Genomic DNA, 15,168 nt, shown 5'->3' with positions numbered 1-15,168 from the left:
CACTTTGCTTTTTGCCTCCACTGAAAAGCGGCCAACACGGCCGGGATTTGATCCCACGTCCTTGGTTCCAGCAGAGGAGCGCCCAACCACTGTGCCACTACAATGCCGGGGCTTTCTACAAAAAGTATCTTATTTTCTGTGGCAACAGTTCGATGACAAAAGACGTTCGCTAGGAACTTCACTAAGGATACAGCAACAAGGTAGGATGCGCAAGCCTAATTTTTTTTAGCACACCGCAACATGTTGAAAAGCTACCCACTGCAGGCATCTCAAGCTTGCACGTGCTGTCAGTGTCAAGATTGTCCTGCCAGCATGGAAGTAGGAGAGTCTTGGTGCACTTTTGTAACTTACCTGGAAGAGGCGGCAGAGTCCTTCAACAGCTGCCTCAAGAGCCAGAAGCTCATCAGGCTGCCATCCCCGTGCCAGCACCTGCATATCAGGGCAGCCCAAGCTAAGTATTAAAGCCTACAAGCCATAAAAAGTTTTGGGACATGGATGTGTGGAAACAAATTGATTTTCGCAGTGTCACACAAGCAAGTATGTGTCTGCGACCACGAGGAGATGCAGATGCTATTCCATCTGCAAGTATGAGCTCCAGGCAACCTATCAAAAAGCATGACAGCAATATGTTTTTCTTAAGCAACCATGTCAAGGTTTGCTGCTGGCACTGTCTTCACAGTACTGCTGCACGTCGTATGTTCTAAACTGAATGTCACCCTCAGAGTGCTGGCAAGGTTTTTCGTGGTGACCAAGTCATTCTTTTTTGTTAAGTGAAGCTCCAGCCTTTTATGGCTGAATGACAAAAACTACTGCGGCAGTGTCTAATTCAAGCTGAATTTATCAACTGAATATGTAGTGCTACCCACAAATCTGAACAATTAAGGAGGAAACTTTTATCATAAATTATATGCTCCACTGCTAGAGTTGGCATGCTAATAAAGATGAATCAGAAAAGACCTGGCTGATTATACGAAGAGCATACAATTATATGTAGGGTGAGGAGACTGTTTCGTTGGTCATATTCTAATACAACGAATCTGTAGAGATCATTCTGTGGACATCAAACTCAAATTTAAAAGCTCTGCATGGACCCTGTAGGTTACGAATAATATTTAATAGTAGTTTTTCCTTGCAACTGATTAAGGCAACATCTCAGGACGGCTCTTAACTGACCCAGCCCCATAGACCTTAAGCAGGTAAGCGGTAGGGCACTGCGGGACTCCAGTCTTAACCAGATTGCTTTAATTTTTTTTCTTATGAAGTGCCGTGCGCTGAGATAAGAGGAGCATCATTATTTTATTCCAAATATCATTGGGGTTAGTGCACCTTGATTAAAAGTTTTGTGGTGAGGTGATGAGTGATGTAACATACTAATCAATTGTGAGCTTTTTCTGCCCCTTGTAAATATCCTTTCATAATCCCATTAATGCACACATCACAGAAGATACTGGCAAAAGAAAAACCGTAAATAACACAATTACAAGAGAAGCTTTCAGAATAAGAAAGCAGCCCACAAGCCGTTTCACTCTGCCATGAATCATGAAGTCACTGTTATAGCGGTACAGTGAAAGCTCGTTAATTCGAACCACGATAATTTGAACCCAGATAATTCAGACAGCACTGCTTCGTCTGGCCAAGTTCCATAGCAGAGTAACTATAAAAAAAAAACAAATTCAAACTCATGTTGATTCCATCACATATAATTTGAAATAAGCGTTGCCACATCTGGCTGGCCTGGTGCTCAGCACAAAGAAACGTCTCTATGACAGGGCAGCATAGTTATGAGGCTGTGCGACGAGGAGAGAAGATAAAACCATGATAGAAATGGTGAGACCGAACTGGCTGGCGGCGCCGGCAGGTAGGGGTTGGTGGCCGTGGCAGCAGCCATGACGGCTGCCTGTTCTCTATCCCCTGTGACCACTGAGACTTGCAATCAAATGCCTGTTAATTCAAGTCTCATTAATTCAGAAATACAGAAATACGAATGTCTTACTGTCATCAATGTCCCAGCAAATGCTTATGTAAGACTATGGCATCGGACGGGCACGACAGGTCTTGCACCAGTTAATCCACGTCCATGTACTGTAGTGGCATTGTAGGCATTCGGCAAAACAGTTCCCAAACCTGAACTGCATGTTGCAGACTTGACCGCACACTTCTGAAATGTGCGCAATGACAATCATAATAGAACCCGGACAGCTTTGTGTTCGATAACAGGCCAACTTCCTTGTTTCGGTTTTTCTTTTGATTTTCGTGCTCTTCGCTACATCCTGTGGCGATAGCACCTATTAGCGAGCTAACCGATCGCAGTTGCACAGTGTTTAAGACAACCATCAGTGGTACCGAGTGTTTTCCGTGCTTCCATCCACATGGTTTTCAGCGCGTCGTTGCTTGAGACAAGGCCCCACTGCTAACTCGCTGCAGCATGAAACAAGCTAGAGAAGCCTTTACCCTTTTCGAGAAGCCCTTACTTTTGTCCGGCCCCTAAAGTTCGAATTAATGGGCTCTTACTGTAGCAAGTGCTCACGAAACAAAGCCTCATCCAACCTTTCCAAGTCGGTCAAGCAGATCTGTCGTGTGCTGTGCGGACAAGTCATCACGCAGCAATACATCAGACAGCAGGCGTACAGCTCGGGTGGCCACAGCAGGCTCCATCTCCAGCGGTGACACGTGCGGCAGCAGCACCTTCTCCGCCAGCTCGTCCGCCTGTGCAAGCAGGATGCCAGCTGTGCAATCACAGGCCCATCCCTACTAAGCTGCAGTAACCAACAGCCAGTTTTCAGAAACCATAGGTCGCGCAGCAGTCGAGCCAAGATGGCGACTGCAGGAAGGACCTGCGTCTGTAATTAGCCTAGACGCAATGACAAGCTCCCTTTATTGCACGACTGAATCACACTATTTTACTGAAGGCGAGTGCCTAGTTTTAGCTAAATGCTCAGTACTAGTTGATATAAAACAAACAACCAATAAAAAAATGGAGATAGCCAGCTGTCGAGTGAACGAGTTTGCACACAATTGTTGCCCCCCTGCACAACGTTTTTAGCCATGCCAAGCCTTAGCATGTGTGCATGCCAATTCATAACCCAGCCAGTGAGACAGATGACCTGGATTGCTTAGCTTGTTTCGCTTCCAGTGAACGCTACCTACTCCTGTTGCAGGATTTAATGTCTGTTGGTGCCCACATGTGTACTTCCTTAGTCTCCAAGGGCTAAGCCTACCGCAGTCGCTATCACAGGATGGGGTAGGCAGTTTAAACTGTCAACTGTGAAGCAGCAGAGAAAACGTATTTGCCCCTTATTTCAAACCCAAAATACTTGCATGCAGCCGGCTTACTCACTGCGAACCAAACTGCCAGTTGTCTTGTAGTAGTTTGAGACCCTAGTGGAACATGCACTCCGGAGGTTACCAGAAGTTTTCTTTAAGCAACGTCTACCACTCATCAAAGAAAGTGACAATCAGCGTGAGTGAGCTGAGTGAATGGCACTCAATTCACAATTCAAAATTTACGAAGTGGAACACAAACAGTAAACTCACAATAATTCATACTTTCAGTTAAAAGGGTCATGACACCAATTTCAGAATATGAACTCTTTATGGTATTTAATTCCTGATGTGCCTAGCAACTAAACCTCAGAGTTTCAGGTGCATCGAAGCTGCAGATATTTTTAAAACTAGTATTTCCGTTTCTTCGTCAACAGCTTGCTGATCTGGCAACCGGTGCAGCCGGTGACGACACAGACTGACGCTGTGTCGTCTGCTGCATGTTTATGCACGAGCAGCGTCAACCGCCATTACGCGAAGCCGCGGTAATGCCGGTCAAACAGTAGTCATGCTGCTTACTGAGGTTAACGCAAATTGAGCTTTTCGTTGATCTCTGTTAGTTCTTTTAGCCTAGGGAATAGCGGCATCTGTGGGTGGTGCACCTGAATAGGTGCAAGTCGGCACCCGAGTACAAAAGGCGCACAAGCTGACCCACTCGAACAACGTACACATTGTACACTGAAACAAGTCTTAAAAGCTACATATGCGCAATGTATATAATGCCATCCGACGACGCCTTTGTATGATCTCCAGGGACCGCCCAGCAACGCAGCAGCATAGTATACAGGACGCGGCGCACTGCATTGAGACACCCAATACCCCGAACGCCCCGTCTTAGCAACATCGGTTACACTACTCGTTTTCAGGCCCAAATCTGGCCCTAGCCTCATCATGAAAGTAGGTGATAAGCTCATGAGGCTTACAGCACCGGATGTCGCAAGCTTACAGCAATGGCTCCACCCGCGAGCGCTAGGGACGACTGCGCTCTGGCTTTATGCTTCCCCCTAATCGTTGCTAGGCCAAAATTTCCTCACGTCGAAGCCACAGCAGAAGCACTTTACAATAGATTAGCAAGGCCGTTTAGTAAATGGGCGACTCAATCATGAAATTTCTTTATTCTGAACCCCACTGTTTCATAGTAAAGGAAATTATTATTTTCGGCAACACGTTAGCAGCGCAGCTAGCGTACAAGAACAATGGCACCGCACCGGCTGTGAGCAAAAACACCCACCATATGGGTCGGCATTTCACAAGAAGCATTCATTTTTGAAATACCTTTTTCGAGGGCCTATTATTACGAGAAAAACTAATTTTACCATACTTTTCTGACAATGGCACAAGGGATCTGCCGTATCGCAGGTGCGGACGATTTGTGCAGAAGGCACGGCCGGCGTGGCTGCGTTCACGGCAGTGGGGGCAGTGCTGCCATTATCTCGGAGGCATTTACCCACACATCGGTCAACTCTGAGAACTCCGAGGATGAGGGCTACCCATTTTCCTGCATTACTGTGATACAGCATGAATGTGCATCCACAGTGGGCAGGCAATGGGAAACCTAAGTGAGGCGAGTCGGTCTGCGCACTGCTCGGCAAACAAACAAACAAACAAACAAACAAAAAAAAAGCTGAAGGGCACGAAATGTGGTGATGATGATAGCGAATCGTGTGAGCAGTGGCTAGCTGACGCCGGTGACCGCGAGCTTCAAAGGGAGAAGCCATATATAATCATCGTCAGGGCGGCGAGACTATTTTGCTGCCCCGTGACTGCGATGGCTGCACTGACTGCCCGCCTGATTTCTTTGTCCCTATTGTGTGTGATGCGACAGTGATAGCCAGTGCCTCCTTGAGTTATCCGTGCCTGCAGCATTGGAGGTTTTGCCTCCCACCAAACCCTCTCCCTCTACTCCCACTCCCTTTCCCAATAGGGCATAATCTGCCTTTTGCGCGAGGATGTGGCGCCATCATGCGGGAGCGGGCGGGAAACACATTGAGCGGCAGTGTAGCAGACGACGCGAAAGCGCACCATACGAAATGGACACGTAGAAAGCGAAAGCTTCCCCCCTTTTTTGGCCTCGGAGCGAAAAGTAGTGACAGTGATTGCAGCATATCATGTTCACGCAGTATGGGGGAAGGTAGAGCGTTTTCACAATCCACTCATAACGCACGTACGCATATACTATCTTCGTATTGTAAGAGCGTGTAGCGCGAGCCGTGTTCGACGTGAGAGACGCTCTCAGCGTGCAGGTTTTCGGCAGACAGGAGAGCGTGGGGGCAGAGAGAGAGAGAAGGATCTCAAAGGGCAAAGCAGCCAGGGGTTTGTTGATGCTGCAGAGCTAGGTGGAATCGTCTCCTGTGACTTTGAGCGGCGCATATGCGCGGGGCGTCTTGAGTTACCGAGCACAATGCGGTCACCGCGGCGCCGGCATGGTGCAATGGACGTCGCTTCCTCCTCGCGTCATCTACAACCGTGCAGCTATAGGATTTCATCCACGAAGATCGGCAGAGAGTCACATATACACACCCCGTGAAAAGGGCGTTGTCCTGGCCGGAATGCACACCTGCAGGAAACGCGCTGCATTTTTCTGGCAATGGATGATTCAGAGCTGTAGCCGGTTTCTGGCCTCAGGAGTCAGAACGGATGTGGTCGCAGTGGTGAAAAGGTTCTCGGTGCGCAGAGAATGGTCATTCTGTTGTGAAAGGATCTCCAACATTCATTTCTGCCTCCGCCGCGATTTCTGCGGAATCAACAACTTGGTGACACATGTGAATCTCCTACATATCGGATGCGCATCTCGGTCAGGAACCAACCCTGTTCTACGTCCAGAGCGATCCACTCTGCAAGTGAACGAGCATGAACCCTCCAGGAGACTCATTTATTGTGCCGGGCGGTTTCCTTGCCGTTGCAAACGGTTGGACGAAGACGATTATCAAGCTCCCTAACGAAGTGCATCTGATTGCGTACATTAAAGGAACAAAGTCCGGATGCTTTGGCGTGCACGAAGGCGAGCCTTTAATTAAAAAAAAAAATACTGTGCGTCGTGCAAGTGTCAAGTGCGTCATATGCTCCGAGCGGCAAAAACACAGATACTACAGGTATGTATGCATCTAAGCGAAATAGGCATGATGAAAAGTACCTGCTGGAGTTTTCACCCAGGCTGTAGCGCACCAGTGATAGCTGCAATGAGGATTTCTTCGGTGTGTGATTGCTTCAGTTGCACCGGGGCCTGAAGGCGATGTATTTTGTCCCTTCTTATCTTTATGTGCGAAAGGGCTAGGTAGCTTAGATATCACAGGCGGCTGTGTGCGCTAGGCCGTAATATTTAGCATGTTTTATCGTGACTGCCACCTCACTAACAAGAAAAAAAAATACGGCGTTTTAATGCACTGCCGTTCGCGAGCCTCATAGCTCTACCACTCGGCTCGCTAACGGCGGTGCATCACAACAAACACCCCTTTTTTCTTCTTTTTAGTCAGGCGGCAGTCGCGATAAAACATGCTAAATATTACTGTCTAGCGCACACAGCCACCTGTGATATCTGCGCTACTCGGCCCCTTCGCACATAAATAAAACAAACGACAAAATACATCGCCATCAGACGCCCCGAACAAATGCTCATTGCGGCTATCACTGGTGGGTTACAGGCTTGGTGCAAACTCCGGTAGATACTTTTCATCATGCACATTTCCTTTATATGCATACATACCTGTAACGAAGTGTTTTTCGCACAGTCGAGAGCACGCAGTCGGCTGCCAAGGTCGCCCATTCACGTCTTGACGCTTGGTTGCCCTAATCCAAGCTTCACGCCGTTGCAGGTCGCGGCTCGCCGAAGGAAACCTAACAAAACGCGTCTTGCATCCCGGCACGCCTCGAGAGTGGCAGCCGTAAGCGGCACAGGTGGTTGGCATCGTTTTACCGAGGCTGCGAACGTGGCCGCGCCTCCAGCCCCCGTGCGTTGGCTATGAGTGCGGCGACGAGAAGCGCCGTCGACGCCTCTCAGTGTGTTTTCATCAGTCGCCGCTGGGGCTTCGCGCATGCGCAGAAAACTCGCGCAAAAGGCGGATTCTGGCTCCGCCTCGCGGCCACGTGGCGAAGTTATTCTCTAGCAGCATGGCCTCCGAGATCCGTAAGCCATGCTAGCAGACGCTTGCAGGCAACTTCCACGAATTTTAATGGTCTTGAAGCTGTTTCAAACCAACAGAAAATTAAAAAAGGACTAAGCATGCAAAAACGCACCTGCATATGTTTCACGTGCACGTACCACATGTATTATTAAAGGGCGTAACGCTAGCGCCCCCACACAGTTCCTCAGCGAAACAGACCGCCAACTTCAATACTATGAAGACAGGCGCGACGCTGCAGGGCACTGTTCTCCAGGAGGCACTGTGACAGCGCGCAAATCATAAAATAAGCGCCCGTTGCTCTGTTAAACTGTGTTTGGGGCCTGTTGCTGCTGCCGTTGAACTCCACAACGGCGACCACCACTCCAGTGAAGCGACGACAATGTTGCCGTCGCTGGCATGCTGCCCGATGATGACATATCAAAAGTTCTCGATGAAGACTGAAATTGTTGCGGCGATAAAAGTCATGAGCAGCTGCTGCCGCGATGTCGTACTGTGCAAGAGGCCGCCGAGGCTCTCGCTGTACTGGGGGAATTTTGCGTCAGATCACGCGACAATGAGCGTGCGCACCACAATTTGATGGGACTGAATAAAATTGTTATTGTGCAAATTCCAATGAAGAAACAAACAAAAATAAAGCAGTTTTTCACAAAACAAGTATGTTTTTTTGTTGTTTTCATGGTAAATTCGATAATCCGAAATTAGGTTAACTTGGACATTTTTGCTGGTCCCTTGCAATCCATATTAACAATGTTTTACTGTATATAGTTACGATGAAATAGTAAAGGGGTGTTTATTCACAATGCAGATGGGATCGTGACAAGGTGAGGCCTACTAGCTCCAAAACACTGCCTACTACATTCCTTCTCTTCTTTCTCCTCTACTGCTACACAATACCTCGTCTTCATCAGTAGCGTTATATTTTTATGCGAAAGGCTCGGCGCCAGTGAGGGAAAAAGAGATGCAGCAGCAAATTCTCATTATTTCAACCCCTGTTAATTCGAAAATTCAGATAAGTCGAACAAGAAGCGCGGCCCCAGCAGATGCCCATGAAAATGTGCAGGGTCAGACATTCATTAAATCGGATGGGGGGGGGGGGTAACATGGAGGCAAGACCCATGAGGCCAGCGAACGTCTAAACAGACCTCCTTGAACATGAATTGCTTGGAACAGTGGCATTCGCACACCTCTGGCATGCACTCTAACAGGCGCAACGACGATCAGAAATCCCCCATAGCCAAATATAGTCAAGGTGCATAGTTTCAGTTTCGTTTATCTCATCTTATCTAGCTTATCCTTCGCTTATCTTGAATGGCCTCACACCATTCAAATCCCTATACATATCTCTCTCTCTTGTGTCAATGCACTTCCTCCATGCTACAGGTACACTGATTTTGTGTTCTGAGGATGCATCATGCATCCTCAAAATGCATGCATGCATCCTCACATGCATCACTGCCCTCAAACCACGACGGGGTCATTCGTGAAGAGGCGCAACTGCTACAACGTCGCACAGCGAAAGGGGCTACACGGAGGCACTAGCAAGTCTGGTCGACCACCTCGACAGTGTGCACAAAGTTGACAAAATCACGAAATATCACTGCTGTCATTTTGCTCTCACCTCAAATGTTTAGACATCCATATTCCAAGTGTTTGTTAAAGTTACTATGAAGCAAGCATTTCTCGGGAAGTTTTTTTAGGGAATATTAGATAGTTCAAACTTTTAGACAGTTCAGATACTTTTCCCGATTCTTCGCAGGCGGAATAGAGATTCTCTGAAGGCACCACGTGTGTTTGTCTTTGCTGAACATGTTCATTTTTACAGTATTCAATATTCAATCCAATATTGTTTTTTTTTATTGATTAAATTGGAAATTTGATTTGAAAATTACTATTCGGTATTCACATGCCCCTAATTATATAATTCCAGAAAGCACACAACCCTGGCACGGGCAGCTTCAGAAATCACTTTGGCAAGAGTGCACTGCTTTCAGGGCATCAGTAGAAGCTGAAAACAGGAATGCGCCCCTCATAAGAATGCCACTTCAATAAGCCTAACATCCATAGTAGTGATAGAATTATATAAATAAACCCTGCCAACCTAAAAAAAAAAAAAAAATCTGGACAAAAATTTTCTGCTGTGAGCTACATCACAAACAATAGATGTACTGATGGCTCAGCCCACCTGATTGTAGATCATGCCATAGACAACAGCTACATGACCATAGCCTGACTATTGTAACAGACTGCTTCCGAGAACCTTCCAGCCCAGCGTGCATGCAAAAAAAAAAGAATTCTCATGCATAGCTTTTCAAAAAATGCCAAAATTCAATTAAAAATTGACAATTATTGGCTGTAGAGTTTGCTACGAGTTGCCAAAGTACAATTAGTCCTAGAATAAAGTGGGTGTATGAAAGGGAGGGATAGAGGTATGCATAGATTTAGGTGCCCGGGTAGCCCAAAAACTGCTCCAAGCAACCCAAGTATTCTGCAGAAGCCAGAATGGGACCTCCTGCTCTACACATTGTGTTTAATCTTCCTCAAGCATAACCATGCTTCACCTGACACAGATGCCGGTGGCTGGCCAGCAGGTCAAGCAGGTACAGCCGCACAGCAAGCGTACCCATGTCCGGGTCAAGGAAGCGCTCCAGCAGCTCCGCCATCTGGCTTGCCCAGTGTAGTGGACACAGTTCTGCCTGCCGTGCCCGGAACTCCACCAGCCTTAACAAGGACGCCTCCTGCATTGGTGGGCCAGTGCGTTATGGCACACTTCAGAAGCCCAAATCTACAGGCAAGAAATCTAAAGGCAAAAATTCGGAGACCAGCAAGACACCTGCTAGGAACCTCTTGTTTGTCACCACTGTCATTGGCCTCAGTACCCTCCAGTGCAGTACAAGGGCCTTCCTAATATCATTATCTGGAGGGAAAGAACCATTTGTTTCTTCACTGAAGATGTCTTTACTATAAAAGGGAAAACTAGGGAGGCACTTAAGCTCGACATTTAAGAATATGACACGATAGCAGTCCCTTGTTCGCATGCATGTACTTGGCATACAAGGGCACTAGAACGTCAATTCTTATTCCACCTTCCAATCTTAGATGAGCAACTCAAGTTGGCAGCTCTTCCCAATACTCAGTGTTCGGCCATGTGAGCTTCCAGCTACCACTTGCCAGTGCCATGCCCATGATTTCTCGCTCACTACACAGAAAACGCCAGAACCGCAGTTTCATTTTACTTTATCCAAGGTTTCACTCTTACCAAATATATTACAGTGGAGTTCTATTGAATGAGTTTTCAGTGTTAGAAAAACCACAACTTTTGAGCTGGCATTCATACAAGCAAACCAGTTGCAATCATAGTTAGCAAAAAAACGCACGGGGCGCAAGGGAGCTGCCTGGTCGACCAGCTCAAAGAGGCGCGTGGCATCACCCTGGAAGGAACCTTGGTCATGGGACACTTCTACACGCGTGAGCAGTTCGTGGGCCATTTGCTGCAGCTGTCGTCCACCTGGCTGGCCCTGCACAAAATTAAGGACAAAACATACAAACTCACCATAAAACATATCTTTCACAACAGCCAGAGCACTGTACGGGCCTGAATCTGAGGCCCCGAGCCCAGCCCAGGCCCGGGCCCAAAAGCCCGAGCCCAAAAGCCTGACCTATGCCCAGGCCCACGGCTTCAAGCCTGGGCCTGACCCGGGCCATAAATTATCGCTCTACTGAGCTCACCCTGGTCTGCAAAGCTTGGGGTGAAGACCGTGCCCAACCCAGCCCATTCTCTAGTGATGCACGAGGTAAACTGCTTGCTGTGGGCAAGTAAGCTCGCACTGCACAAAATAGGAACTGGCCGAGAAAGAAGCTCGAATCACAGGAACACTTGAAGAAATCTGTTATTTTTAACTCAAAAGGAAGTGACGAGGCACGTTCACTCGGTCAGCTATTCGAACAGTGACCATGTAGACGTGAAGAGATAAAAAAAAAGAACTCAAAAGTTACAGGAGGGAAACGAAAAGGATTGCATGCATACGTAATAAGCTACTTCGCACTACCACAAGATTTTGTCAGTCGTATTTTACGGCTCGCAATGGCTAGACATTAAAGCATCCTCGCGGCTAGTGGAATGACAAATGTTTAATGAACACAATTCGGATTCAATTCATGGCCGAATATCCCAACCACCAGCAGATGCATTATAATGGAGGAGAAACAATGTGGCGTTCGTGTGCTGTACAATGTCAGTGGTCGAAATTACTCTTTCCGCTTTCACTCCCACCTTCTTTCCTTCCCTTACAGTGCGGTTCAGGTGTCCACAGAACAAGTGTGACAAATACTGTGCCTTTTCTTTCCTGTGAGCCAATTATTAAGGCGAAAGCCTTTATAGAACAAGTGTGACAAATACTGTGCCTTTCCTTTTCTGTGAACCAATTATTAAGGCGAAAGCCTTTATTGCCTCATCGTTGTCATCAGCAAAAGTGTCATGCTTTTGCGGCGGCTCTGATTCGTCGAGACAGGATGACGTCATGGAGGTCTCGACCAATCACAGAGCACCACCACAGTAAGCGCGAATGCATGCCTTATATGGCCATATGCCAATCAATGATCAATTACTAATTAACAACTAATTAAGTACTAAATAATTATAATCACTAATGACAGTTCTGTAATTAATTAGTTTCTTATTAATGTTGTGCAACCAGTAAAATCAACCACACAACAATAAACGTAGATCTACTGCGAAGATGCAAGCAACGCGATCTCGTCGTTGCCAAGCAGAATTCACTGAATAAATGCGCTCGCAGAATGTGAAAGAGTCGATCGCTTTACTCCTAGCAGCATTCATCGTTACATGCGCAACAGTCACGTAGCAAAATGCAGCACTCAGACTTTCACCTTTCGTCACTTTAGTCACCAAAGTGTCCTTGAATTTTTTTATAATTATTATTCATGGCCGAACTGATCGCCTTTCTATAGAGGTAAAAAGCAAAAGGGCTTGCATGCATGCTAAGGTGACTCAGGCTAATGAAGAACTCCACAGTGAAGGGCTGCAGATCATTTCAACCACCAGAGGTTCTTTAACATACACCGACACCACACAGTACAAAGGTGTCAGGCTCTCTGCCTCAATGAAAATGCACCACCGCGGTCAGAATTAAACTTGGGTACCACGGTCTTGTAGCCGGGCGCTTTAACTACTGAACCACAGGGTGTAATAATTAAATAAATAAAACAACAAACCTTAAGTTTTTTACAATGCGCAGCGTGACTTTATTTGATCTGTCTCACTGTTATAAGACCCGCACGTGATGCCCTATCACCTGTTGACTGGTGTACAAAAAGCATGAAAGATGCGTCGCACTGGCCATGTCGTCACAGCATAGTCTGTATGAATCTATGGCAAGCCGTAAAGTGCTCGTATTTGTCACCAGTGGCAATTTCACAAAGTATCAGTTGAGTTTCGGTATTACAATCATTATTTTGCATGGAAATATACAAAGCCTGTTACAGCCCAACACTTTGTTAATGCTTATTCCACGGGCGTTCGAAGCGGGAAGAAACAGTGCAGTTAATTTTCTGCTAGGATGTAATTGTCTGTACCAAAGGGTATAGAAGTCCAGTGCAAGCAGCAGGCAGTTTGCGATGGAATTTCGAGCCCATTGAGCAAAAATGCACTCCACAACGAGAAATGAAACATGTGCTGTACTCTTGCTCATGCATTCAACGGCTTCACTGTGATAGTGGCTCACGATCCAGTCTCTCACACAAAAAACCCCACTAGAATAAGCTATTAGATGCATTAGGGTGTGAGAATACCAAGCAGATTTTTCTTTAGTGTGGAGAAAATGCCAAAAAGTGCACCGGCTTTTGTCACTCAAGAGCGCAATGGTCTGATTCCTTGCTGCAGACTTGCTCTACTAATGTGCAACAGTGCCATGTCTTTGCAATGCACATTTCTCTTAGTCACGACTGTTAGCAGCACAGTAGCTGAACGCCACTCTAGAAATTGTCCTGCACGATAAGCACACGGTGAGAGTGATGGCAAAGTTTTGCACTACTTTGGCTACTCTCATAGCAAGCGCCCGGTGCAAGATGTATCAGCAATGTGGTGCATTTCCCCAGCCACTCCTGCCACCGAAACCATGGTCTCTACACATTTGCTCCCAACTGTACAAGCAGGACATGATGTAAGAGGGCCCATATATGCGCATATATGCGCAAGCTTCAGCTTTCCACAGTATCCATATATGGGCCCTCTCACATCATGTCATCATATTTAAAGCCCGCTTGTCTGAAATTATTTTTCACAGCTTCACTTCTCAGGCCATTCCAGACACCTGAAATCGAACCGTAAACTTAGCATACATTACTATTGTACAGTCTTGCTGCCTGTCAAGCAACAGGTGTTCTACCAACCTTGTTTTGTGCAACAACTTGACATAGTGCATAATAACTTTGTCTATTGGTTGAAGGTAGGGTGTAGGGTGTAGAGTTTGGAGGGAAAAATTAACTTTGGTGGCTTTGAGCACGAGAGCTTCCTTGAAGATGAAGCTTGCACGAGCATCCATGAGACTGCTGATGTACCAGAATGTTTTGAGGAATTTGTATCTACAGATGTAGATCCTGTGTGCTCCCGAAGAGCTTGCAGACTGTGCAGTTCTCATGCAATTAAATGCCGCATGTGCCATAGAGGATGACTACAAGGACATTTCAAAGGAACAAGTGTCAGCATCTGAAGGTGACGAGCAATGTGCTTCAAAGGTATTGTGAGCAACGGGAAGGCTTGCAAAGCAAAGTGCTTTACCTCCATAATTTTGGAAGCAATACACTCTCCACTCACAAAGACATACTAGCATGAAGGACTTCTTTAAGCTTTCCTGAACACTTTCTCATTAATGCGTGTGAATGCATTTATATGCTGATGTGCAATTAACTGATCAACACAGTGCCTTTAGAATTTTTGGTTACAAGAGACCTTGCTTACAGGAGACAGCTTTTTCAGGTCCCTTGAGTGTCTCTTGTAACAAGGTTTTACTGTAACATAATAATATATTTTATAAATTTGTTTTTCCTGCATCGAAATGCCATGGCCACCACAACGGTTTGATCCCCACCTCTGCTAGTGTTCACACAAACAGCATCATTTTCTGCAGCACATTCCTGGTCCATTGACTGACAAGAGAAGTAAGTACCTGTGGAAAAGTGAGCAGGGCGCCCAGCAAGTCGAGCAGGGCATCCCAAGCCACCGGTCCCAGAGAAGGAGCTTCTGGGCCCAGAAGCCACTGAAGACAAACGGCTGCCTCGTAGGCCACAGATGGGTAATCACTGCCATTGGCCACACCTCGCCCCAGTGAGGGCAGCACACCAGCAGCACGGTACTGCAGGGAGCCCACCGCCCTGGGGCTCCACAGGGCAGCTCCCACAAAGAACATTGCCCCCTTGAGCAGTGTTGGGTCACATGAATTGGCCCTGCAAGAGCAAACCCTCTCAGGTGTGTCCACTTCAATTATATTCTACACACCTCCAGTTAATTGGCTCACTGAGAAGCTGCACAACGTAAGCATCTGTCTTACTTTAAATAAACTAGTAGCAGTAGCAGTAGCGTACAATAAAAAAACACAAAAAAACTCAAGTTAACAGTAACTTCTGTTAAGAAAATTAGTGATATTTTTAGTTAGCCTGGTTGTTAAATCAGATACGGTTTGAGTGAGCGTGTCTTGTTTTTGTTTCAGTT

General features: G+C 46.6%; 1 protein-coding gene across 2 annotated transcripts in view; it reads right to left on the bottom strand.

Annotated features, from left to right (window-relative positions):
• Positions 1-15,168, bottom strand: part of gig (TSC complex subunit tuberin) — a 79,055-nt gene that overhangs the window by 50,662 nt on the left and 13,225 nt on the right. For both annotated transcript variants that reach the window (XM_084602139.1, XM_084602140.1), the window contains 5 exons: positions 14,627-14,903; positions 10,817-10,957; positions 10,001-10,177; positions 2,548-2,706; positions 352-429 (listed from right to left, as the gene is read on the bottom strand). In XM_084602139.1, coding sequence (XP_084458265.1) covers positions 352-429; positions 2,548-2,706; positions 10,001-10,177; positions 10,817-10,957; positions 14,627-14,903 — 832 coding nt within the window. The remainder of the gene's footprint in view (positions 1-351; positions 430-2,547; positions 2,707-10,000; positions 10,178-10,816; positions 10,958-14,626; positions 14,904-15,168) is intronic.

The sequence above is a fragment of the Amblyomma maculatum genome, chromosome 4 (assembly GCF_055883805.1).
Source record: "Amblyomma maculatum isolate TAMU_Amacu chromosome 4, ASM5588380v1, whole genome shotgun sequence".
NCBI classification, from domain to species: Eukaryota; Metazoa; Arthropoda; class Arachnida; order Ixodida; family Ixodidae; genus Amblyomma; species Amblyomma maculatum.
The sequence above is the reverse complement of the archived record's forward strand: the minus strand, read 5'-3'. Positions and strand labels throughout refer to the sequence as shown.